This window comes from Sipha flava, unplaced genomic scaffold, assembly GCF_003268045.1.
Source record: "Sipha flava isolate LNK unplaced genomic scaffold, YSA_version1 2_pilon_pilon, whole genome shotgun sequence".
Lineage (NCBI taxonomy): Eukaryota > Metazoa > Arthropoda > Insecta > Hemiptera > Aphididae > Sipha > Sipha flava.
This window is the reverse complement of record NW_020272972.1, coordinates 916,524-941,420: the sequence shown is the minus strand read 5'-3', so window position 1 is coordinate 941,420 and position 24,897 is coordinate 916,524. Positions and strand designations below refer to the sequence as shown.

At 26.5% G+C, this 24,897-nt stretch overlaps 2 protein-coding genes across 2 annotated transcripts; one reads left to right on the top strand and one right to left on the bottom strand.

Moving 5' to 3' along the window:
* Positions 1 to 1,203: 1,203 nt before the first annotated feature.
* LOC112685996 lies at positions 1,204 to 12,326 on the top strand. The gene is made up of 19 exons (XM_025558086.1): positions 1,204 to 1,626; positions 2,895 to 3,278; positions 3,377 to 3,573; positions 3,648 to 3,877; positions 3,953 to 4,179; positions 4,254 to 5,038; positions 5,129 to 5,326; positions 6,231 to 6,466; positions 6,552 to 6,883; positions 6,946 to 7,120; positions 7,185 to 7,412; positions 8,633 to 9,615; positions 9,680 to 9,782; positions 9,854 to 10,368; positions 11,075 to 11,276; positions 11,332 to 11,447; positions 11,542 to 11,664; positions 11,736 to 11,925; positions 12,002 to 12,326. Exons 2-19 carry the CDS (start codon positions 2,916 to 2,918, stop codon positions 12,112 to 12,114), a joined length of 5,316 nt encoding a protein of 1,771 aa, XP_025413871.1. The 5' UTR covers positions 1,204 to 1,626; positions 2,895 to 2,915; the 3' UTR covers positions 12,115 to 12,326.
* A 2,243-nt stretch (positions 12,327 to 14,569) lies between these two features.
* Positions 14,570 to 20,459, bottom strand: LOC112686020 (uncharacterized protein PFB0765w-like). The gene is made up of 13 exons (XM_025558119.1): positions 20,006 to 20,459; positions 19,647 to 19,897; positions 19,132 to 19,334; positions 18,393 to 18,520; positions 18,242 to 18,318; positions 18,037 to 18,183; positions 17,698 to 17,956; positions 17,088 to 17,285; positions 16,819 to 16,974; positions 15,920 to 16,042; positions 15,525 to 15,707; positions 14,749 to 14,883; positions 14,570 to 14,692 (listed from the first exon to the last, which is right to left on the bottom strand). Exons 1-13 carry the CDS (start codon positions 20,108 to 20,110, stop codon positions 14,570 to 14,572), a joined length of 2,088 nt encoding a protein of 695 aa, XP_025413904.1. The 5' UTR covers positions 20,111 to 20,459.
* Positions 20,460 to 24,897: the final 4,438 nt, after the last annotated feature.

Sequence of the window (24,897 nt, the reverse complement as noted above, 5' to 3'; positions counted from 1 at the left end):
AATACATTTTTTGTATTCGTTTTATTACGTTAATTAAAAAATAATAAATTATGTTTAGCTAAAAGGTATCACTACATTAATTGACGGTTAGGCGGTACGAAGTTTACCGAGTCAGATAGTTTGCAATACAATAATGACAAATAAAATAAAAATTAGTAAATGGTTGATAATCATAATGTAATGTATATAGAAATAAAAAAAAAAAAAACAAATAAATAAAGCTTAGCCCGCGGAGTATAATTTTATACTTGTAATGTATGCATTTTTAATTCGAAACCAGTCATACATTAGAAACATAATAATACTCCAGGCTAAGCATTTATTTCTATACTTGCATGAACTATTTATAGGTACGTGATTTGTGTTTCAAAAACAAATGAAAACGTCCTGGAACTGAATGTAAAAGAATAATAATAATTATAGCGCAATACAAAACCAAATATGTCATGCTTTTTATTTATTTTTGATATTTTTAGAAACAAAGCTCTGTGTTCAGGGTATGCAGCTATATACCCTGCATACTACCTGTGCACGCCTATGATTCCGGCACGTGATGGTCAACTTAGCGGTTAAGTCGTGTGTACAGACCAGTTCGTACGTCCTGGTATAAAAATAAATGTACGCTTATTTTTTTTCGGTAGGTAACATACTTTTTCTGATCACTTTTAGGGAAAAAGGGCAATAATTTTCGTTCTTATTTTCTAATATACATACGTGTGTGTGTATACATGAATACTTTAACGGACTATTGATTTAGAAGACAGTTATTATTTCATAAAGTCATTTCACTGTCGTTTCATTGGATTTAACGATTCAAAAAGGGATTAAAAATAAATCCTTACCTAACCATAACTCACTAACCATCGGTTTTACATTTACAATTATAATGGCTAATTCGAAAACTTTTATTTTTTTATTAATTTTAACGATTACGACGTACGTGTTTGTCTAGATGTAATTAATACTTCGCCAAAGGCGGGTAAAGAAAACAAAAAATAAAACGTTCGTCTCTTATATTTGAGACAATTTTACGTTCGGGCTTGAACCCCCTTAATCCGGCCCTGTTACGGGTGCAGGATTATGTTAGGTCTATTAATCCTGTGCGGTAAACGTCATGGCGTAAACGACAAATATACGCGGCGTGCATTTGTTCTTCCAAGATGTGTCAAGCGTTATCAGTCGTGGACTCGCACGTCGCGGCCGACGATAGAGCCCATACAGATTGTAAACAAAACACTGTAGCTCCTCTCGTGACGTTCGACGGCGAGAGGGAATTCAGTGCAACAACGTTACGATATACTTTTTTTTCCCCAAATCGTTATTATTATGTCGGCCGGGACGACGACGCGAACTACAGTTACGTTATGTCCCCGACGTATGTGCACGGCACGGCAGCGGTTCCGATCCGTCATATTGACCGTTCATCGTCGACTATTCGCGTTTAACGTTCTCTCAGAAGACTAAGAAAAACTGGTTGTTTTCGCCCGACTCGTAATTGCTTGGTTACAGCCTACAGCCATCTACTCCGGGACGGACACTATACAAAGAAAGAAAATCCACCGAACATAAAAATCGTAGCGGTTTGATTCAGTGACAATTATTTAAAGATCTGAAATTTTTTATCTGGTAAGTAGGTGCATAATCAAAGTTCATAGATCTGTGGTCTTAACACCGTATGTCACATAAATTGTCTGTTAGTTCCTAAAGTTTTTTCTATGATTCATTCATCCCAAGTGTTGTACGTAAACAATGTTTTTGTCATTCTCTATTTGACTGAATCTGTCTACAACATTAGAAAACAGTTCAATTTTAAACTGATAACAGTTTATCAATTAATGTTAGTTAATAAAGACTAGTTTTAACTTTTTATATTATTTTTATCACATGTCTTCATTAGATTTATCAAAATTGATCCGTTAAATATATTTGCAAACAAATTGAGTAGTACCGTTAAAATTATTTGAATTGCATATTTATTTTTACTTAAATATTTCTAATTATTATATTAATATTATAAGTTTTGAACTTTGCAGCAAAATAGTTATTAACATGTCTCTCCGTGTATAAAATGAGCAATTACCCCAGATATTGCTTGCTAATTGTAATACTGTTCTACTGGTGTTAATAATGAAAAAGTACTTTAAATCAAATATGTATCATAAATTAGTGTCTGTTTAACAAAATGTTCACTTATAAATAAACCTAATAAGGTACATTTTTTTATTTGTTTATTTATTTTTTTTTAACAATAAATGGGTGAAAACCTTAAACAATGTAATGTGATAGTATAATACAGATAATACCTAATCGGTGACACACTTTATAAATGTATAAATATAAAAATATATTAAACTAAGGGTCATACCAAAATATTAAGATAAATAATAATGAATAGAATAACTACTATTTTATTGAGGGTAGTTAAAATGATAGGAACGTAAAAGTGTAATAATATAAATTAGATACCAAGTAAATATTAATAACTAGCAATCATTTATTTATTAATCAATTTATTTAATATTTTAGTTATATCTTTTATCCGCATTATTTTTCTAAATAATTTACTATTGGTAGTTTTTTAATCAATTAACATGTTCGATGGAAAGTAATTATGTAAAGTAATTTATATAGAAATATTATTTTATGGATCCATGACCTTGAATTTTGTTTGTGATTTATTGAAAACAGATTTTAATACTTAAACAAAAAAATTCAAAGTGTCTTCTGAACTACTGTTTTTTTTTTTTTTTATAGCCAATATTTTATTTATAACATTTTTAAAAAAATTGATTGTTACCTAGGTTATTTAAAAATATAAATTGTTTATGAAAATGTTATGTTAGTATTAACTTTGAAACTAGTAATTGGTTTAATATTTTTTATACTAATTTCAGTAATTATATTTTGACTCAATAATGTCGGGGTATAATAATTATGAAAATTGGCCGCAAGAATCAACTTCAAATACAGACGAAGAAGAATTGTCGTCTCCTGAAATTGAACAGGATGATAGTGACGACGATTCTGCAACTTCAACATCTAGCACGAGTACATCTGCATCCAGTAGTAGTGGTAGTAGTCAGTCAGGCTCTGATTCTGAAAGTACTAGTACTGCTGATGAAGACGAAACTATATCACTCAAAACTGAAACTGTAGTGGCTAATAAAACTGAGCTTAGTTTACCTGTTGGAATGTGCGAAGATGAAGAAGTTTTCAAACAACTTTTTTCTGTCAACTCTTGGGTATGCTTAAGTGACCAACAAAAGCAACATTTAAAGGTATAATTGTGTAACAGAAACTCACCTTTATACGAATAAAACTTATAAAAAATAAAATTAAGTGTAAAACATACTAAAATTTTTTTTTTTTTTTGTAGAATTTTCTTCCAACTTTTCCTGAAAATGATTTAATGGAAAAAGAAATCACTTTAAGAATGCTTTTTGGTGGTCAAAGTTTTCGATTTGGAGTTAATCCAATTGATGATTTTCATGACAAATTAAAAAATGGACATTATCGTCCTGATATTGTTAAAATGAAATCTTTGTTAAGACGTACTCTCAAAAAAGAATATAGGTATGGATTATTTAAATAAATATTTTTTAATTTCTGTTAATGTACTTAATTAGTGTTATTAATTGATGTTCCAGAAAAAATCAACGTATTCACAGTTTTAATACATTAAAAAAATTACTCTCTGGACGTACAAAGATTATTGATATTCTTAATGGGGTTTCAACTACATCCACGATAAATACTGGGGGTAGTAATAGTTATACTATGCATCAGCAAGTAAGAAGAAGATATTTTCGTGAGCTTTCTGATATTAAACATCTAGTAGGAGATGATTCTGATAATAGTTCAGATAGCAATTATCAAGGTTTGTATGTTTTTAGATGTTTGGTTTTAAAATTTTGTATTTTTTATTAAATGTTATATTTTTTCTTTTATTTAGAAGGACCACCTGCTCGTCTGAGTAAAAAACAACGGCGTAATTTAGCTGTTTTACAAAATTCTCTTTCACCGGAAGTAGAAACTATCACTTCTACTTTAGCAACATTTCCTGAAGGAATAGATTTGTCTAAAATTGCTTTGCCTATGAGTAATCCTTTTGATCCAACTGAAGATATGTATAGAGAAATGTTGTTATCTCATAAGAGAAAACAGAAGAAAATTGAACAAGTATATTTTTTAAAACAATTTAATATTTATGACAGGTATAATAGTTTTACTTTTTTTTTTTTTTTTTTTTTAAGGAAAAAGAACAAATAAGACTTGACCTAATGAAAGAACAGATAAAACCAGCTGTTTCATTGGGAAATGAGAAAAAGAGGTCAGCAACTAGCGATCGGTCTCGAGTGAAACGAACAAAGGTTATTAAACAATCAGCACAATCATCTTCATCTTCATCTTCACAATTAGATGTAAAACTTCCTGTGCAGTTGGATGGATTTGATAATATTACAGTAAAACAAGAACCAGTTGAATCAGAACCAATTAGTATTCCATTGATTAAAAAAGAGGTATTTCATGAGCCATCTCCACCTATATCAACATCACCACCACCATCAATACCACCACCACCACCGCCACCACCACCACCACCACCACCACCAATATCACCATCATTACCATCACCACCACCTTCAACACCTATACTTGATTTGATTCAAGAAGAATCAATTAAAACCAATTTAGATGCCATAAAATTAGAACCAAAATTAATTATTACTGATATTGTTAAGACGGAAGAAGAAATAGTACAACAGAGGCAAATTAAAGTTGAACCTATCAGTTTAACGGCTGATGAAATACGTAAGGCAGAAGAAGGTCAGGCTGCTGCAGCGATGTTGTTAGAGCAAATGAGTGATGTGGAAGAGAAGTATAATAATTCGCCATTAATATTGTCATCACCTCCATCTACACCTCCACCATCTGAAAACAATTTAGAGTCCAAGTACAGTCCAGCTACTTATCACATTAAAAGAGAATTTCATCCAGAAGATATGTTAACTAGTACAGTGCAATCTATGAGTACTGAGTAAGGATATGAATTACATTTTATTTTAATATTCTTGATAAAAAATATCACTCATGAAATTTAATTTATATTTATTGTTATTTTATTTAGGTCTCCTCCTAGGATGTTGCATTCTTGTATGCTACCAGTCACTCCTAATAACTATGGTTCTAAACAGTTATCATTATCACCAGTGTCTACCCCAAGCAAAGTTATCACAGATTCTAATTATGTTGGATCATTATCAGAGTTGGAAGGTTTCCATGTTTTAGATATTAAGACTGAGTGCAATGATGATATGGACATTAAGTATGTTAATAAATTAGATTCTTATTATGGTGAATATCTCAAGAGAAATACACAAAGGTTTGAAAAATTGAAAACAATTTGAAGTTTTACATTTTATGAAAAACTATGAACGTAAAGTGAATTTCTAAAGGATTAATATATAATTACTAGGGCTCGGATTTTGTAGCAAAATAAATCTTTAAAAGCATTTTTAGTTAGAATCAATAAAAGCAAAATAAAGCATTTATTAAATTGAATTTAAAAAAACACAAATTAAAATGACACATTTCACACAAATCACGCAAATAAATATTAAAAAATAAATTTACGACCATGTATGCATTTGGTTAAATTTGGTTTAGTAAAGCTCATCCTATCGGGTGCTAATATACTCATATTTTTATTCATAGAAAATGACCTTTTCACATCAATTGTAGTAATTGGTGTATATTTCATGTAAACTCAATCATTTAAATCATACTGTACGCATTAATGTTTGGTGTAATGCTATTTTGAATGCTAATGATTTCTGATTTTTTTTACAGATTTTATCATTTATGGCAATATTAATATAATCAATGTAAAATATTCATATAAATATGTTAAATTTTCATGAAAATAATGTAAAATTATATTAAAGAACCAAACGGGGGGGGGGGGGGGGTATAGTATAAAATAACAAAAAATTAATCTAATTTCAGTGAAATTAGATGTTCAAAACATATTTTTATTTAAGAATTATCTTTCTATCACATTCCCCCCAAAAGAAACATTTGCAACAAAATCCAAACCGTAATAATTACGAATTAGATTTTTTTTTCGAAAAACTTAAAATATTGATATTCGTCATAATAATGTACTGTACTTTTTATTTGTATACAAATTTTTTAGTTATAATATTAATTATGTATGTATTTTTGTTTAGACCACTACCAGAAGCAAAAAATATAACTGCTAGTTTCTTTGCACTTATTAGAGATATAATATGTTCCACCTGGGAATACCGTATGAATATGACTGCATTAACCGAACGTGTCCTAGAATGGGTGAAATCAACATTAAATAATAAAAAAAAACCAGATTGGTATCATAGTTTAGCATTAAAAACTTGGCCTAAAGCTTTACAATCAGCTATAGGTTTCTTAGCTGGTCATTTTCCTGGTAAGTAAAATGTTTTTTTTTTTTTAGTTATTAATATGAACATCACTATGATATTATATATATTATATTATAATATTTTATTCAGAGTGGCAGCCGGAAGACTTTGTTCCTTATATTGAATATAAACCTAGTTTAAATACATATCAGTGGATTGGTGCTGGTAGAGATTCAGATACTCGACTCGGAGAGTTATGCAATTGTTGGCTACATAATTTGAATAATATTAGTTTAAAATTAAAAAATATTAAAGAAGATATGATTGGTATTAAAAATGTACCAATACCATCTACTGTTGATTTTATTTCAACCATTGAAATGCCTGAAACAGATTCATCGATCTCTGTACCTACTCCATTATTAGATACTTGGGTAGTAACACCTTCTAATTCTGAAGAACGCGCTGTTTTCCAGGCTCAAGTAAGTTAAAAATAGTATTACATTTTTTTAAGATTTAAATTATATTTTATTTAAATCTCTAGGAAAGACAAAGGTTTTTAAAACCACATCGTTCTTTTATATATCGAATGCATGGATATGAGTCAGTTGTAGGTCCTGTTCGTGGTATTTACAATTCTTCCAATATTCATAAAGCAGCTCGTGGTCATTCTTTGTTAATAGAAAATAGACCGCATTTCATATCAATATTAGTATTAGGTATATCATGACTATTTATACTATTGTGAAAAAAAAAAAAAATTATTAAATTGTGTTATTTCAGTACGTGATGCGACTGCTAGATTGCCTAATGGAATGGGAACTCGTAGTGACATCTGTGTTTTACTTAAAGATTCACAATACTTAATGGAAGCAAATCAAACTGAATTACATAATGCCGTCAGTGGTGCTTTAGATAGATTGCATTATGAAAACGACCCATGTGTTAAATATGATGCTAAACGTAAAATTTGGATATACTTACATAGAGGACGAACATTGGAAGAGTTTGGTATGAATATAATTATATCAATAATATTAATAATTATAGTTAATATTAAAAAAAAAGTAATAAGTTTATTTCATAATATTATTGTGATTAACTGATTCAGAAAATCAAGATATGTTTTTATTAAACTTATAATTCAAATAAAATAGATTTTCAATTATAGCTTTAATTCAAATAAAAATTTATAATTTTTATAGTATTTAAAGTAAAAAAAAAATTGTTGTTTTTAGTTAAAATGTAATTAATAAAATAGTTCTTTACATTGTTTTTGACCAAGATGTCTTTTCAAAAGATCTTAAAATATTTTAGTATAGCTTATTGGATTGTGTGATTTGTTTTTTCTGAAAAAAAATCTTTTTTTTATGCTGATAGTTTCATTAATTATTATTTTAATATTTAAAAAACTTAACTATTTAATGTGATAATGATACTGTTACTGTTAAAGTATGTATAATGATAAAAAGAAAAATGGGTTTATTTAGGATTTGTTTATTGGATAGGATTGTTTATTATGTATTGTATTTTTATTTTGAGGATTTGACTAAACCTTATACTACAATATCTATTAGTTAGTTATAAAGTATTAATAGTCCTTTATCAAGGAGTTTATTTGGTTAAGTGGGAAAAGGCCTTAGTAAATTCAAGAATTTTAGTTTTTGTTTGTCTTTCACGTGAAAAACTTACATTTAATGGGAGAGAATCAAAATATTGTATAAACCAATGGTTTTCAACCTTTTTAACAATACGGTACACTTCATCTCCAACAAAATGTTCGCGGTACACCAATCCATATATTATGTGAACTATATTTTATATATTTATGTATACTATTTACAGTCTACTCTATTAGAGGGTTATTTATTGTGAAATATATAAATACAATCGATCGATCGAGATGGCTGCGACGGGCATACTCACAATAAATAATATTATATGTATCTGCGATTAGTTCCATCAGTTTTCATCTCGAATATCAATAATAAGCCAATAAATACATACTTATAAAACAATTAGATTTATCGTGGCACATTTAAAGAGTGCTTGCGGCACACTGGTTGGGAACCATATTAAAACCAATATATTTTCTAAAAAAATTAATAAAAAATAAACTAAGGATTTTTTTTTTTTTGATAAATAACATTGGTATTTAATCCTTAAGTATCATTTTTTTTTTTATCATCATTTTACACTTTTTTTGAACTAGGCAAAACTTGTTTTTTCAGAACGATTGCATTTAGAACAACAAGGTGCAGTGAAGATGAAATGTTGGCGAAGAAATAAAACCCAAAAACAATCACCTGAACCTAAACAAATACCAAATAAAAAACGACCATCCAATGTTCTCTCTGAATCTTTGTCAATGTTAGATCTACCTACGAGTTCAACTTCAGATTCTATGCCAAGTTCAAGTACTTCGCCTGTATTGTCCGATGTGAACATGCATGCCACTCAAGACATAACGGGTACAGAGGGTTTAAAACTGTCATTAAAAAATCCTCGAGTAATTAAACATCGAAAAATACCTACGCAAACTACAGATAATGCTGTTGAACTTAAAATAGAAAATCCATCATTAATAGATCAAAATAGTACTGAAGCTTCCCAAAGGTTTGCTATGCCCGTATCTAATAACATTTCAACATCTGCAAGTAGTAATAGCTCAACTATTACTGCCTGTAATATTACTAGTAAAACATTTACTAATCAATTTACTGGCAACATCACTAGTCAATCATTTACCAACAACATGATAAACCAATCAATTGCTGGTAACAATATTAAATCAATGGCTAATAGCAATATACAATCAATTGCTGGTAACAATATTAAACCAATGGCTAATAGCAATATACAATCAATTGTTGGTAACAATATTCAATCAATTTCAAGTAGCAATATCCATTCCATTTCGAGTGGCAATATACAGTCTATTGCTAGTAGCAATGTCCATTCAGTTACTAGTAACAATAATCAATCAATTTCTGGTAATATCACTAGTCAAGCAATTTCTAGTAATATTAATACCAATCATTCAGGTGCTAATACCATCATTAGCCATTCGATGGCTAATACCAGTTTAAAAGTTGTGAATACACAAAATATTGCTAATTCTGGGCAGATGATAAAAATTACGCAAACTATGAACAACAGCAATCAAAACCTCATTAATAATAATAAAATGGTTGTCAATAGTATTTCTTCAAATGTATGTATTGCATATCATATTTTTGTGGATGGGTTAACATTAACGTTTTTTTTTTTTTTTTTAGAAACAAGTTTTATCATCTGGAGATCTAATTACAATTGGTTCCAGAAAGAAAACAACAAAACATGTTCAAATTTCTCAACCAGTCACAATTGGACCATCTTCTAGTAAATTTTATTAGCATTTAAAACACAATGGTTGTTAAATAATATGCTGTTATTTATTTTTTGTATTTTAGTACCTACAAATTTTCAACAAGATCATCATATTACTATTACCAAATCACCTCAAAACAAAGAACCTCAACGTCAGATATTATTATTAAAACAAAAGCGATCTGATCATTCGGTTGCAAACTCTGAACAAAATTCTTCTATTATTAGTCAAACTGATACTGTGAAAACACAAACTGTCCAACAGTTTCTTCAACTTCAGCAGCAGCAAAAACAACAGATGCAGTTAAAACTTTTGCAACATAAACAAATTCAGCAGCAAACTTTGCAGCAAAACAAACAACAAGTCATTATCAGAAAATCTGATGTAGATGATAAAACTGAAGCAGGGAATGGGGAACTTTCTCAATTTAAATATGTAATACAAAGTCCTACAGGTGTCCAATCAGAACCACAACAGTTAACACAACAACAATTCCAACACTTATTAATGATTAGGCCACAAAAGCAGACAGGGCAACAGACTCAAGTTGTTATGGTTAAACAACCAGGGAGTGATCAAAAACCCATTGCTCTCAAGGTATAATTTTATACCAATATTTTATTTTCACTTTTGGTGTCATATAGTTTATGAACAATTAGAATTTGAAATTTATCATATTATGATAGCTTTTAAATTCTAATTATTAAAGATTTTGGTTTTGTCACAGTTATCTCATTCCACCTTTGGTTTTATAACTCAATCTCTATGAAATCTTTAACTTTCTTCCCAATCTGATTTAGTTGAACCTTATTTATCTCCCTTTCATTTAGCGCTTCTTATCGGTATGCTTTACGAAAATCTCATGGACTGACCTAACCTTCACATCAGTTGTCTCAAAATATCACCCATATTTAATCTTCTGCTATCCCTTACAAACTAATATACTCTTTATATTATCTTCTTTTAATCATAATTTTTTATTTAACCATACAGGGGCTTGATTGAAATATTTTATGTATTAATTAATCTTTTCAATTAATATTATTTAATTCTTGTTTAGGTTAATTTGTTTAATCTATAAAAAAACCAAATATTTTTATTTATTTTTTTTAACAACCTTTAATGTGCTTCAATTGTTTTACTGTCAGTAAGAATAAATGGGGTTACAAATATTTGAATTTACCCTTTAGTAAAACGGAAGTATTGGAAATATGGTTTTTTGAACAAAATATTTTTGCAGTTTTAGTTTGTCATTTAAATTATATGAATTTATATAAACTACTAATTATCAATTATTTTCTAGCCGATTTTAACATCAATTCGCGGTGCTAAGATCCATCAAAATCCAGCTAAGACTACTAATGTGATGTTGCAAACAAAACAATCTGGTCAAAGTGTACAACATAGACTCACTAAACCTATTGTTGGTAAGATTGTATCTAGTCCAAGAGCACAATTACCTGTTGATTCCGTTATTGGAAATCGAAAATTATCTAGTGTTCAAGGTAAGTGATTTTAAATTTATTTAAATTTTTCACTATAACCTCATTCATTTTTTAGGTGCATCGTTACGAATTTCTGGTGTACAAACATCAAAGAGCGGTCAACCACATTATACAGTAGTGACCGTTGCTCAACCAAAACTTATGCCATCAAATCAATTAACTATTGGACAGGTAATTACTAAAATATTATTTTAAAATTGATCGCTTGTGATATAAGTATAAGGTGCATATTATTAAATATATATTTGGGTTTATGTTATCATAGCAAACGCTCACTCGATTGTCATCTATAAATGATCGTTTGAAGTCTGGTGATACCAATCAATCACAAACTTTGCGAGTGGTTCAGTCACAAATCAGTGGGAAACCTGTTTTGGTAAAAAATAAAGTAAATGAAAAATTGATTAATTACTTTTAATATGAAAATTTTAAGTAAAAAAAAAATTATTATTTTTCCAGGCACAAATGTCATCATCTCTCACAGGTATACCAACTTCATCGACCATAGTATCTGCAGCAGGAGTGAATTCTACACCTAACACTTACACTGTGGTGCAGCAAGGTTCTCAACAAATACTCGTTCCTGCTAATTCTTTGAAATCTATTCAAGGTCTAAAAGTTATACCACTGTCACATCACCATGTTAAAGGTTAATAATTTTGCATTTATTATTATTTTCTCCTGGCTCAAATTTTACTGAAAACTAAACAATTATTTTATTACAGGACGATCACAGATGTATGCTCGTTTAGTGAATCCTGACATTGTAAGGCCGATGTTCATTCATCAACAGTCTAATCAAGACACTAGCCAAGGACCGAGTGAATCAAATAATTAAACCTCTGTGGGATACCAGTTCCTTAATTATTATAATTATTTTTTTATTTATACATGTTATAGTCATTATCTATGAACTATGTAATGACTTTGAAAAATCATAGGTTTATTAATGACTTATAAGTCTACTTTGTATATGTAGTCTGATCCGTTACCTACTTTTTTTTTTTTTTGTTTTATATTTATTTGCTTCAATAAACTTTGTTTAAAGTATTCATTGTTGTTAAAATACTTATGTGATTTGGTATTTGAACTATATGTAAATGTAAAATACGAAAATCTTGGATCATTTTCACACTGGATATAGTTACAGCATTTATCTCGCGTAGTAAATGCGTGAAGCTTAGCAATTGATTGTTATGAGCCATACGTTATAAATAGTGTGGTACGGGGAGAAACTCATAACAATTTTATTCCATTGCTCTATCCAGTGTATATGATCTAAGACTGAAATATATACATTTATGTCTACTACAAGAATTGCATTGAAAAAAACAACAGTTTATGTTGCGAATGTGGGTGTACCATTTGTATACAATAATTTTAAGAAAAAAAATTTTTAATTTACTATATTATGTTTTATTTTTATAACAATCTAGATTTAAATAAATGTATATTAAGTTATAATTATAGGTGAACACTAGTAGTAATGTACCAACGTTAAATTTTACTAAACTAAAAATGTTAATATTTTTAAATTAAAGCGTTTTTTGTTTTACAATTATTTCAGTAACTGATTCTGAAATCTTTCATATTCGGTGTTTAAATAACATTTTTTTTATCAAATCCATACCCATATTAAACTCCTATACTCAAATCTAAAGTGACCATTGAACAACTAAATTGAAATATAAAGTTTTTGTGGTGAGAAAACATGGGAAATAACAATCGTGTTCTAAATTATTTAAAAACAATTATCCATGATAATTGAAAATGTTGATAAGAAGTTTGTGTTGAGGAAAAAGAATATCTTGTAGACAGTGACAATTTAAAGCTGAGGACCTCGTGATTTGAAGGACGCCAAATTCACAATAAATACACTATATTTACAAGATATAATTTTACATTTTTTTTTTCTTTTTTTTAAAAAATAAATATCAAGTAGAAAATATTAAAATTAGCTTTCATAAAAATAATGCAATTCTATGAATGAAAAGAAAAATTGTTGTTTTCGCCTGTGTATTGGTGTATAAGGTTTAAATAAATTATAAATGTTGAATGTAAAAATGGACTATATATAATTGAGATAAATTAGAATAATATGACTATTAATACTTATTTCTATTCATAATATGACAGTTTATTTTTAAATTATTAATTTATTAGTAATAAAGTTAGTAAGTTCATTAATAATTAACAATAATAATTGTGTTAAAAAAATACGTGTAACATAGTTTAGGAATTTAAAGGTTCTGGGTATATAAGAGGTCCTAGGACCTTACATATTCTAACAACAGCTATGCATGTAGAATTTAAATTAATGTCTATGGCTACTTAGTACTAACGATGGGAAATAAAATTATTACGATCTTATGGTAATGTATTTAATATTTACATAAATACACCAAATTATTTACTCATGACCATGGAAAAAAAATAATACGGGAAATAGGGGGGATTTCAGTCCGTTTGCCCTCGTCCTGCATATACCACTGTTGGTAAATATATTTTAGCAATTAGTTTGTTTTCAACACATTCGCGATTTCTTAAATTAATTTAAATTTGTCCAAAAATATAATTATTTGTATTTTGTACCTAAGTACAAGTCTTATTTTTATGATGAACAATATTGTCAATGGTTTTATATGACGTATTAATATTTTGAAAATGTGCTGACTTTGGAATAGCTAAATTTTAGATTGTAGCAAAAGTATGAGTTGCGTCCCCTTTAAATGATGCCACTGGGTTGCAGTGGTAGTGAAACTGATTTCAATGCACAGTCAGCACAGTTGCTGAAGTTTGAAAACAGTCATACGATAAGTAACATCGACTCATGTCCTCATAAAGAGCAAGGTAACTCTTAGATTTATATCTGAACATGTGAAACTAATTAATACCCCAAGAATAAGCCTTATAATAAAAAATGAATAAGAATAAGCTTAATAATATTAAAATAAATAATAAAACCTATTCTAAAATTTTATTAAGTAAAAATTAAATTTTCAGAAAAGAAAAATAACAATCGGACAATCTGGACACATGTCATTAATATGATAGTTTCATTTATATTAATAAAAATATCTTTTAAAATAAAATATAACCAACAAAAGTATTTATAGTAATTCACAAATTATAATTAAATTTTTAAATACTATTAAATTAAAATGCTAGAGTTTTATAATAAAAATAATTTTAACTTTTAAATTATACTTTAACATTTTAAAAAATTACATTTAACTATATTTTAAACAATATAAAAACATTAATATTACTTTAAGTAATATATTACATCAAATCTAACAATTTGATCGAAATACATTTTCCATATACATTATGTTAGAAGGAGCAGGAGTTAGGATTACTGGTGAATTTGGCTTAGAGTACTCAATATTTTGTTCATTAATCGGTTTTAATTTTCCCTGAAAAAATTCATACTGATAATATTTATTCATATATTTCTAAATTAAAAAGTTACTTGATGCTTAACTGAAAGTTTTTTAAATTCGTTTTTCTTAGTTAGATTTGAACCAGTATTTGAGACAGAGTTAATTGAATTTATATTTTTACATTCTTGATTTTCTTTTAAATGTTTGTTATATTTAAAAATTTCCTGTTAATCAAAACATTACTTTAAAAACTATTTGAAAACAAATTAATACTGGTTAGTTTTACAGGGTAATTAAATATATATAACATACAAATTTATTTATTAATTATTTTTTAAAAAATATATTTTCCATTTTAAACAAGCTCTCAATTGATTGAAAAGTTGAAAATCATATTTTAGATTAAAAATAATTAATTAAACACATATTTTAATTTATAGCATTTTTTGAATTATACAAAATATATATAAGTATTATTTAGATTTTGTTAATAATTCAGGAGATTGACAATACTTTATTTAATTCCTAATATTAATATAGAATCAAGAATTAAAATCAATTTTAATATTAAATAAATATATAATAGGTATGTATTTAACCATCTAGACAATAAATATTGATATACTAATGTGGTAAATATTACAAATAACGATAAGCTAATATCAAATATTGATATTGTTTTTAATATAATTAAAATATTAAAATGTATCTTAATTTAATAAAATGACAATTTTAGGTTGTTAATAAATCAATAATTTAATCTTAATTAATTATCAATTGAATTTAATTTAACTTTAACCAAATTTATACTATATTAGACATTAAGCATGATTTTTAAATGAAAAAAAATTTGTACAGAACTCACTTGTTGAGGTATAATATCAGCTGTTATTTTTTGTTTCTTTATTTTAGAATTGTCAATATATTTTAGAGGTGAAGAATTTCTTTTGGAATTTGAACTGTTAGACTTTAGGCTAATTTTTTTTGAAGTAGACCAAATACTAACATCCTGGTTGGGTATATCTTTGTCAATTATAATTACATCATCCTGTATGTGTTAAAAAAAAATTATGTTAAATTACATGAATAATCATAAACAAAGTTCAAAGTGATGCATTGTTAATCTCAATTAAATTATCATTGATTATTAGTCACTACTTCAGGTTCCCTGATACGTTGAACTCAAAATGATGAAAAGATAAATTTAAAAATAAATAAAAAAAATCTAAAAAAAATTACTTCACTATACAATGAACTTACATCCTCAATATTTTCTAAAGGTAAAGTGACTCGAGGAGTTTTTTTCTGGTCTGATCTTGAACATTGAGAACGTAATCTCATAACTTCATTATACAACAGTTTGGATTTTGATTTATATCCTATCTATATTGTAAAATAAAATACTTTATATATAATACATAAATTATATTATAATAATTTAAAAGCGTTATTATATTTTTATTCTTAAAATGTACATTTTTTTTGTTACTCAAATAATAATTGTTATAACTATTATTATGTGGTAAGAAAATATTAAAAAAGTTACATTCCAAAAATCATAGTTTCTGGCAAAATCCAATGATTAATAATATTTAAAAGTTTCTTTAGCTTGTTTTTCTACTAGGATTAAAAACAATTTAACAGAAACCTTTTCTACACCGCAAAAAACCCATTGATCACCTAATGACAGCAATACATTTTTTTTTTTACCAAATTTTGAATCATCAATTTTAATGTTCTTACAATAATAATTTAATGGAAGTTTAAGATTTTATAAATTGGCCCAATTGTAAATAAATGTTAAACTGGCTAAATTTTACAAACTGGTAAATTATATTGTTAAATACCACTTTTCCATGGAATGATGCTTAATCAACTATTGTAATATGTGCAAGTTTTAATTGTTCAATGCTCAATGATAAATTTTCAAAGTATGAACAATTATATGCTTTTAAAAATAGAAAAATAAAAATAATATTTTTCACTAATTTTTTTTTTGCATTATCATTTTTATAATAGTGAAATTTTAAGGATTCAAAAAAAAAAAAAAATTTAATTATACTATTTAAATATAAAATAAATACAAATTTTATAAATAATTAAATTGGGTTTAACTCGGAATTAAGAAAATCTTGTATTAATATTATTTTAATACTTACGTAATTTGAATTCAATTTTTCAATTTGCTTACAATAATCCTTGTTTCGATTTTCTAATTCTTTTTTATCTTTTTCTAATTCATTTTTTTCTAATAAAAATTTTTTTGCAGTGATATTTGAGTTCTCTTGAGATTTTGCTAACTTAGTTTTTAAATCCTGAAAAAACATTTACTATCATTCATGGGAATTTGGAATTCATGTTATAATATGAAAAAGTCATTTATAAATTATACTAAATTTATTTAAAAAAAAAAAAGATATATATTTACCTCAATTTCATGTTGTAAATCAGGTAACAATAAAAGTTTAGATTTTAAATCGTCTTGTAAATTGATAATGGTGTTATTAGACTCATTAACTTCTTGTTCTAATTCAATTATTTGATTTTGAAATTGGTTTTCTTTTTCTTTTTGTAATTTTAATGTTTCAGTCAAGTCTATTATCTTTTCTCCTTGCATATTCAATAACTAATGATAAAAATTTTAAATTTATGTGTATGAACTTCAGCAATATCTTTAAAACTGTATAAATTATTTAGCTCATAAATAATAAGCAAAATATATAACCTGCAATCACCCACTGTGTTTTGTATTTTGTAAATTGTATGCATTACACTATTTTAACCCAATTTGTATGCAATGCATCAATAAATTATGGCAGCAGAGGAGTAGTATTTTTACATACACAGCCTCCTCTGATGTTGATTAATTAAAAAAAAAAAATAATTGTTAAAGTTATATAGTACATAGTTTATAAAAATAGTCATTTTAAATTATAAAATCTTAAGTTTTTAAAAATATTTGAATAAGTACAAATATCAAATTTTCCTATTTTAGAAGAAAGTTAATTTTACTTCAAACATTTTTTAAACATACTAACTTCATCGTAATTGTTACACATTTCTTTAAATTGTTTTTCTTTTTCTTCTTGAATTTTATTTTGGAATAATTCATTTTTATTAATATCTTCCATTATATCATGGTTAATTTTTTCAAGATGTTCATTACGTTCTTTTAAGACTAAATTATCTTTTTTGAGTACATCATTTAATTCAACGGATACTTTTAGGTTTTCTAATAATTCAGTTTGTTCTTTAACTAAAATTGATTGCATACTTAACTGTTGCTTATTTTCATCCCTAAAATTTATAATTATATATCAATACAATACTAATAAATAAAAGCAGTTATCGCCTATAGTAAGTTATTTAATTATTACAGAGAAGTTTTCATTAAATCAATTTCATTCTTTAAAGTTTGATTTTCATTTAGTATTTCATCAAGTTTTATACTTATAGACATATTATCATCAGTAAGCAATTTATTTTGTTTTTCTTTATCATTTAGTTCTTTTTCAAACTGTTGACTGAAAATAAAAAAAATAATATTTGCGTATTTAAATGTTTAAACTATCTAAGTTTTACTTTAGTTTTAATGCAGTTTCTTTTTCTTCGTTTAATTTGATTATGGATTCATTACATTTATCTAATAAAGCATTATTCTAATAAAAATAAATAAATAATTTTAGTTAAATAATAATTATATAAGAACATTAAAAAATTTATTTTAAATAACCTTTGATTTTAAGTGTTCCATTTCTGTCATACATTTTTCTAAATCGGTTTTATAAACACTTATATCACGAGAATAGTTATTATTCAAGACTTCTAGTTCTTGTTTTATTCTTATTTTTTCTATATTCACTTAATATAATATAAAACAAGAATATAATTAAGTATAAACAAAATAGTTAATATGTTTATATATTATTTAATTACAACATACTAATATTATAAAGGTATAATATGAAAATGATCATTATTATTTTAAGTATGATTAATTATTGTATTTTAAGTTTTTGTATTTATATTTTCTATTATAGCCACTTTTATTGACACATATTGTAATATTTAATTAGAATAAGACACCAGAAGTAGTTAGAAACCTATATGTCACAATTCAATGTTGTACTAGCCATTTGTCACTGAGTATTTATCCATATTTGGCATTATATTAACACATAATGGAGTTTGATGTCAAGATTTTTTAAAATTCAATGAAAAAGATAATTAATTGAAGGGTTTATACACACTTAATTACTAAAACTTAAATTAAGATATCTACATTTCAAGAAATTATCAACATTGTATAAATTTTACAAACATACCAGATACTACTTTTATAAAATAAAAAAATAGTATATATTATTCGTTTGGAAAATTTTGTGCATATAGTTAAAAATATATACATATTGTATTAAACAAAAATACAGAATTACATATTTTATATTTTTAATACTACAGTTGTTGCCTACTTTGTTTTAATGAATCATCAATGCTGTCTGATATATTAAGAACTTTCTGTTGAAATGTATTAGTAGTTTGATTTACCAAAATCATCACATCATTTTGTCTAACTTTTGCATTATCAACAATATCTCCAAGTCTATTTAAACGTTCACAAATATTTGTAAACTTTGTATTTAAACTTATGCATGTATCACTGATATAATTTGTTCTAAAATAAAAATTCATTGTCAAAATGTTTATAATCTTAAGGAAAGTTCAACTGACAATTTTTTACTAACTTTAGTATAATTGTTAATTTAACAAATTAATAGTAATAATATTTTAAAACATATGACATTCATTTTATATGTATACATCATAAGTTAAAATATTGAAATAATTATAATTTACACAAAAATCTATTTTTACATAATAAATCAAATTGTTGTGACCATAAGTCTTTAACATAACATACAGGGAAAAATAGTTTTTTTATGTAAACATTGTTTAATATATTGAAAGTATATACTTATTTTATTACTTTTCCATAATACTTTGGTATTGGCGAGAAATAACATAGGAATCATTTTGATTGTTCATCATCTCCGTATGCATGGATTTAATAGTATGATCTCTTTCATTTAAAGCTTTTTCATATGCTGATAATTTTAAGACCATCATAGTATTTTTTTGTTCATTAAACATACGTTGTAAATCTAAATACTTCACAGGATCACTAGTACCTTGAATTGAGTCATTGTGTTTCAAAACCGAATGATTAATGTCAAAGTTCTACATAAAAAAAAAAAAAAACAATTTGGTAACTGAATAGAGAATAAAGGGTATAATTTAACCTTTAAACATCAAAAGTAGGGATTAGAAATGAAAATGTTTACTTACTTCAGAATCATGTAAATTAGTGTTGTTCAACGCAAGCGAATCACTAGTTTTACCAGATTCATCATTTATGTTTAACGGAGTAGTATGCTGTTCTTTGTTATTCATTTTGGGACGATCTTCGATTGTTTTTTTTTTTTTTAAAAAAAAAGAAAGCGAATAGAATTGAATTGAATTTATTCGTGTAGACGGATAAATTATAAAATGTCAACGGCAACACGACGAAATGCCGGGTAGGAGGGTTAAGAGTTAAAAGTTTCAACTATTAAGGAACAGATGTTTAAAGTGGAAAAATTAAGATGGCGGCGGTCGACCAAAACTCGGAGCCAAGCTTGTAACACAACTACAGTCAAGTAACTGTGTACATGGCTTGGGTCGAACTTGGACCAATAACATTATTAGTGCGCACCAAGGAACATACAATTTGGAACGGAGTCTCGATCAGCTTACTGGGTCACCGGTTGTTCCTCGACGAAAATTTTTCATTTCACACTTTAAGTGTTTAAAAATATGAAAATTATGATAGTTCAACTTACGAAAAATATCTTAAAACTTTTAAATAATATGATAGAAATAAACCAACAACAATAAATTCTTTATGAATAATATAACATCTAGGAAATTAAATAAATCAATTTTAAATTTAAATACATAATTAGATTTATGCACATTCTAATAATGTTTTGTATTAAATGATTGTTGGAATTTTTGATATGTCAAATTTAATATTTAATAATACTTATAATACTAATTTTAAATCAAAGTAGATATAGCCAAATAATCACTAAAAAATTGGTTTAGACCAATTACTTATTAACGGTTTAAAGGCAATTTTATTATTGGTAAATGGCGTTTTAAATATTGAAAAGCTTTTCTATTATTTTGTTTATAATTAAATAAATAAATTTTATATACATTTTATCCTATGATACAGAAACATATTTTTATACTTCTATTATTTTATATTACAAACTTAACAGAGTAACCAATCACATTACGTTTTAACAAATTCTTACTCTCCAATAGGTACTATAATTATTATTATATATATTTATATATATATATATTATAGACAGGTCCATATTTAAAAATTTGGCGCCCCCGGGCATATAATTTATGCCTCCTCCAAATAAATAATAATAATATAACACTTATTATTTGGTCCATAATCGAGATTCTTTAATATTAAAATATAACTTATAAATGAAAATCGTTTAATACTTTTTTTTAATTAACGAATTAAACAAATTATAACATAATAAAACATACAATTTCCATTTTTTTTTTAATTAACAATTTTAATATAGTAAAAATACAATTTTTTTAATTTAAAAATTACATTATAAAACATACTATTTTCTTTTTTTTATTGTTTTCTTTTTTTTTTTCATTTGGTACATCATTTTTAAAATTAATTTTGCTAAAATATTTTGTCGCCCCTGTGACTTGACACCCCCCCGGGCATGTGCCTACCTGGGCCCTCTTCCCTAAATACGGGCCTGGGTGTTAAATTATTGAATTAAAATAATATAAGACTACTTGAAGTTAATACAATATTTTTTATTTTATAACTGTGCTATAGACTTATACAAAAACTAATTTTGGTTCTCAAAACTGAAGTTTTAACGATAAATAATATTCAAAATATTTATGGATTGAATATAGTATTGTGGATGATGCTATTTTTTGTTTTTATTCTACCAGAAAAAGTGTACAAGATGTGTTTACATTAACTAGGTTTAAAAATTGGAAAAAAGTATGTTTAACAAACTCAAGGGCGTATTTGAGATGGGGGGGGGGCGAAACTAATTTTTCTTTAATACAAATTTAAAAATAATTTACAGTTCATTACAGGGGCGTACCCAAGGGGGTTTTCGGTCCCAAACTCCCATTGAATTTCTACATACTCAATGGTTTAATAGTAAATAGTGCATAGTGTATTTAAATTTCCCATTATCTTCAATATACAAAGTTTATAGATTATATAATATACCTACCTTTAATGTATAAACCATGTTTAATTTATACTGCTTTTTAATATTATTTATTATTGTTAATAATTATTATTATTATAATGTATTTTTTTATATAATTTTATTACCAAATAAAAATTGATTTTAATTATAGTACCTACCTATTATAGTAAGCCTTTGTGAAGAATATGTGTGATATATAAGACTATTGTGACTATTACTACAGTTATTAATAGTGATTTTATGGTATTGAATTAAACTATAATCAGTGCTCGAATTGATGGGGGGATGCGCAGGGGGACGGAGCTCCTTTACTATTTTTTTTTTTTTGCGTACCCCAACTATATTTTTTCACCGGAACGGGGAAACGTTTATACTAATTGATGTCCAAAATAATTTTTATGTGAATTTCAATTTACGTCAATTTGAAAACAAATTTTACGATTTATACTACCAAAACTATTTTTATAATTAAAGATTATATGGTGTTTATGATAAGGACAACGCCGTCATTTTTGGAAAAATATAAATAGCAATGTCTGTGGATTTGGTGTATTATACTTTATACATTGTACGGTTTGTTATTAATATTGGCGATCGGCGATATCGTCATTTCGGAAAAAAATAAATGCCTGCACAACGACCATAGACTAATCTTCTAAGGTCGTGGACCGCACCATAAAGTAAAAATAAATAAAAACAAAAACCAAATATATGATTATACCATTCGATTCATGAGACTGCCTGATCGTCTACAATTATGTTAATTATTATTTTATTTTTATTTTCTATTGTAACATGTAAGATGTTGGTATTGCTATTAAAATATATTATATTTGGAATTTAAATATTTGTTTAGCTGAAAATTGGTATTCAAAGTATATGTAAGGTTGGCGGAGGGTGGGGACGAAGCCCCCCACGGATATGTGTTAAATAATTGTGCACGTAGAACGCAGTTTTCAAATCGTTGGACTGAGTTCCTCTACTTAATTTTTCCCAATTTGAGCACTGACTATAATTATAATTAGAGAACAGATAAAATAAAAATATTGGACCCCTCCCTCCTGAGAAATTCCTGGGTGCGCTCCTGGTTCATTAACTACAGCTCATGCTCCTGTTTTTCTTCCGAGTGAATGAATAAAAATACAAGTACCAAATTGAATTAAATATTTATTTAATAAATATATTTAAAACCTACTGCATACAAAATAAGTATTGATAAAAACAACACAAATAGTTAGTCTAAATCCTGTATAAAAACAACAACAAATAATCATAGTCAGTGGCATAATTGTGGGAGGAAAGGAGGGAAGTTCCCCCTCTGACAATCTTTTGAGAGATAAAGGTATAATTTTGCCCCCCAGATAATCCAACAGTACAAATACACCTTTTATTAATTAACTCTTATGGATATTATTTAACAATATTGGTACCTAGTACATGCTACCTACAATTTATGTTTAACTAAACCATAAAATGAGTTAAAAGACTTATGTAAAATCAAACAATTATATATGGTGTATAAAATACATACAATAAAAATATGTTTCAACTGGTGAGGGGGAGGGATGTCAGGGTTTTGGTAATAATAAATATATTATATTGCTCCCCCTAGGTTTTTTTTCCAGTTACGCCACTGATCATAATAGTAATAATACCTATTATTTTTTAAACATTAAAAAAAAAATAAGACAGGTAACTTAACGTAATATATATCTAAGTAGAAAACACAAAAGATTGGTAAGTAGTCAAATAACAAATTCCAAATTTCCTTTTTTTCATTTTGGCAATTTGTTGATTGTTTCATCAATGGATACAATAATATTTTTATGCACATGAAGCAAAGCCAAACCTGTTAGTCTATGCTGACCTATTCTTGATCTTAGCCATATTTTCAATTTACAAATATATATTTTTGGCCAATATTTGCAAGTTAAAGAATATGGAATAAAGAATATTGTCAGTTATTATGATTATTATTTGAGTTAGGGGCTTCTAGCTCTATAAAATACAAAAATATGCATGCATGAATTTGTGTACAAAAAAATGACTAAATATCTATGCACAACAAAAAGTTCCAAATATTATGTTGTAAAAAAAAAATAGTCGAGTAAAATTATTAAGGACTTATATAGCTCTAATAAATACAAAAATATACAATATGCATAAATACACCAAAAAATTGACTTACTAGTAAATCTGTGGTAAAAAAGTATTACTTTTATTACTTTATATCATCTGTTAAATACCCCGGTTATGGTTGTAAATGTCTATAACCGTAGAAATATCCATGGAAGATAATACCACTATTCGTTCCACAACCAAAAATGTTATGATATAAGAAGATAAACAAAAATTGATACTCATGACCATATTGACATATTGTTGAATTTATTATCATATTATAAAGATAAATATTATAAATATTTTAAATATAAATGATTATTATAAATTACTAGTCTATCGTATTATAAAGATAGACTAGTAATTTATATTCCTAATTATTTATACATTACAATTTTTAAATAAATAAATGTATTATATTCAAAAAAAATACAACTCATGGGGGGCGAATGCCCCCTTTGTCCCCCTCAAATACGCCCTTGAACGAACTTAATGATAGGTAGTAGCATTGATTATAAATGCTATATTTCTAGTCAATGGTAGTTGGTACCTATACTTTTTATATTATAATTTGACATTTTCAAAATATTATATAATGTACTCAATTGACTATTTAGTTAATTGGATCAAGAGGGAAAAAAGGCAATAAGCAAAGTAAACTTGAAGCACATTCAACTTGTAAACAACATTTGACTTGCATGACTAAATGAGCACAACATATTAAAATTAAGTCATTGGGTATGTCTGAAACTTTGACTTCAGTACTTTCCACAAATATATACCCTAACACGTATAAGC

Coding starts and splice junctions, on each gene's coding strand:
- LOC112685996 (XM_025558086.1), top strand. CDS start 2,916: ATGTCGGGGTATAATAATTATGAAAATTGGCCGCAAGAATCAACTTCA. Junction 3,279..3,376: donor AACAAAAGCAACATTTAAAG/GTATAATTGTGT, acceptor TTTTTTTTGTAG/AATTTTCTTCCAACTTTTCC. Junction 3,574..3,647: donor ACTCTCAAAAAAGAATATAG/GTATGGATTATT, acceptor TTGATGTTCCAG/AAAAAATCAACGTATTCACA.
- LOC112686020 (XM_025558119.1), bottom strand. CDS start 20,110: ATGAATAACAAAGAACAGCATACTACTCCGTTAAACATAAATGATGAA. Junction 18,319..18,392: donor TGGAACACTTAAAATCAAAG/GTTATTTAAAAT, acceptor TATTTTTATTAG/AATAATGCTTTATTAGATAA. Junction 18,184..18,241: donor GAAACTGCATTAAAACTAAA/GTAAAACTTAGA, acceptor TTTTATTTTCAG/TCAACAGTTTGAAAAAGAAC.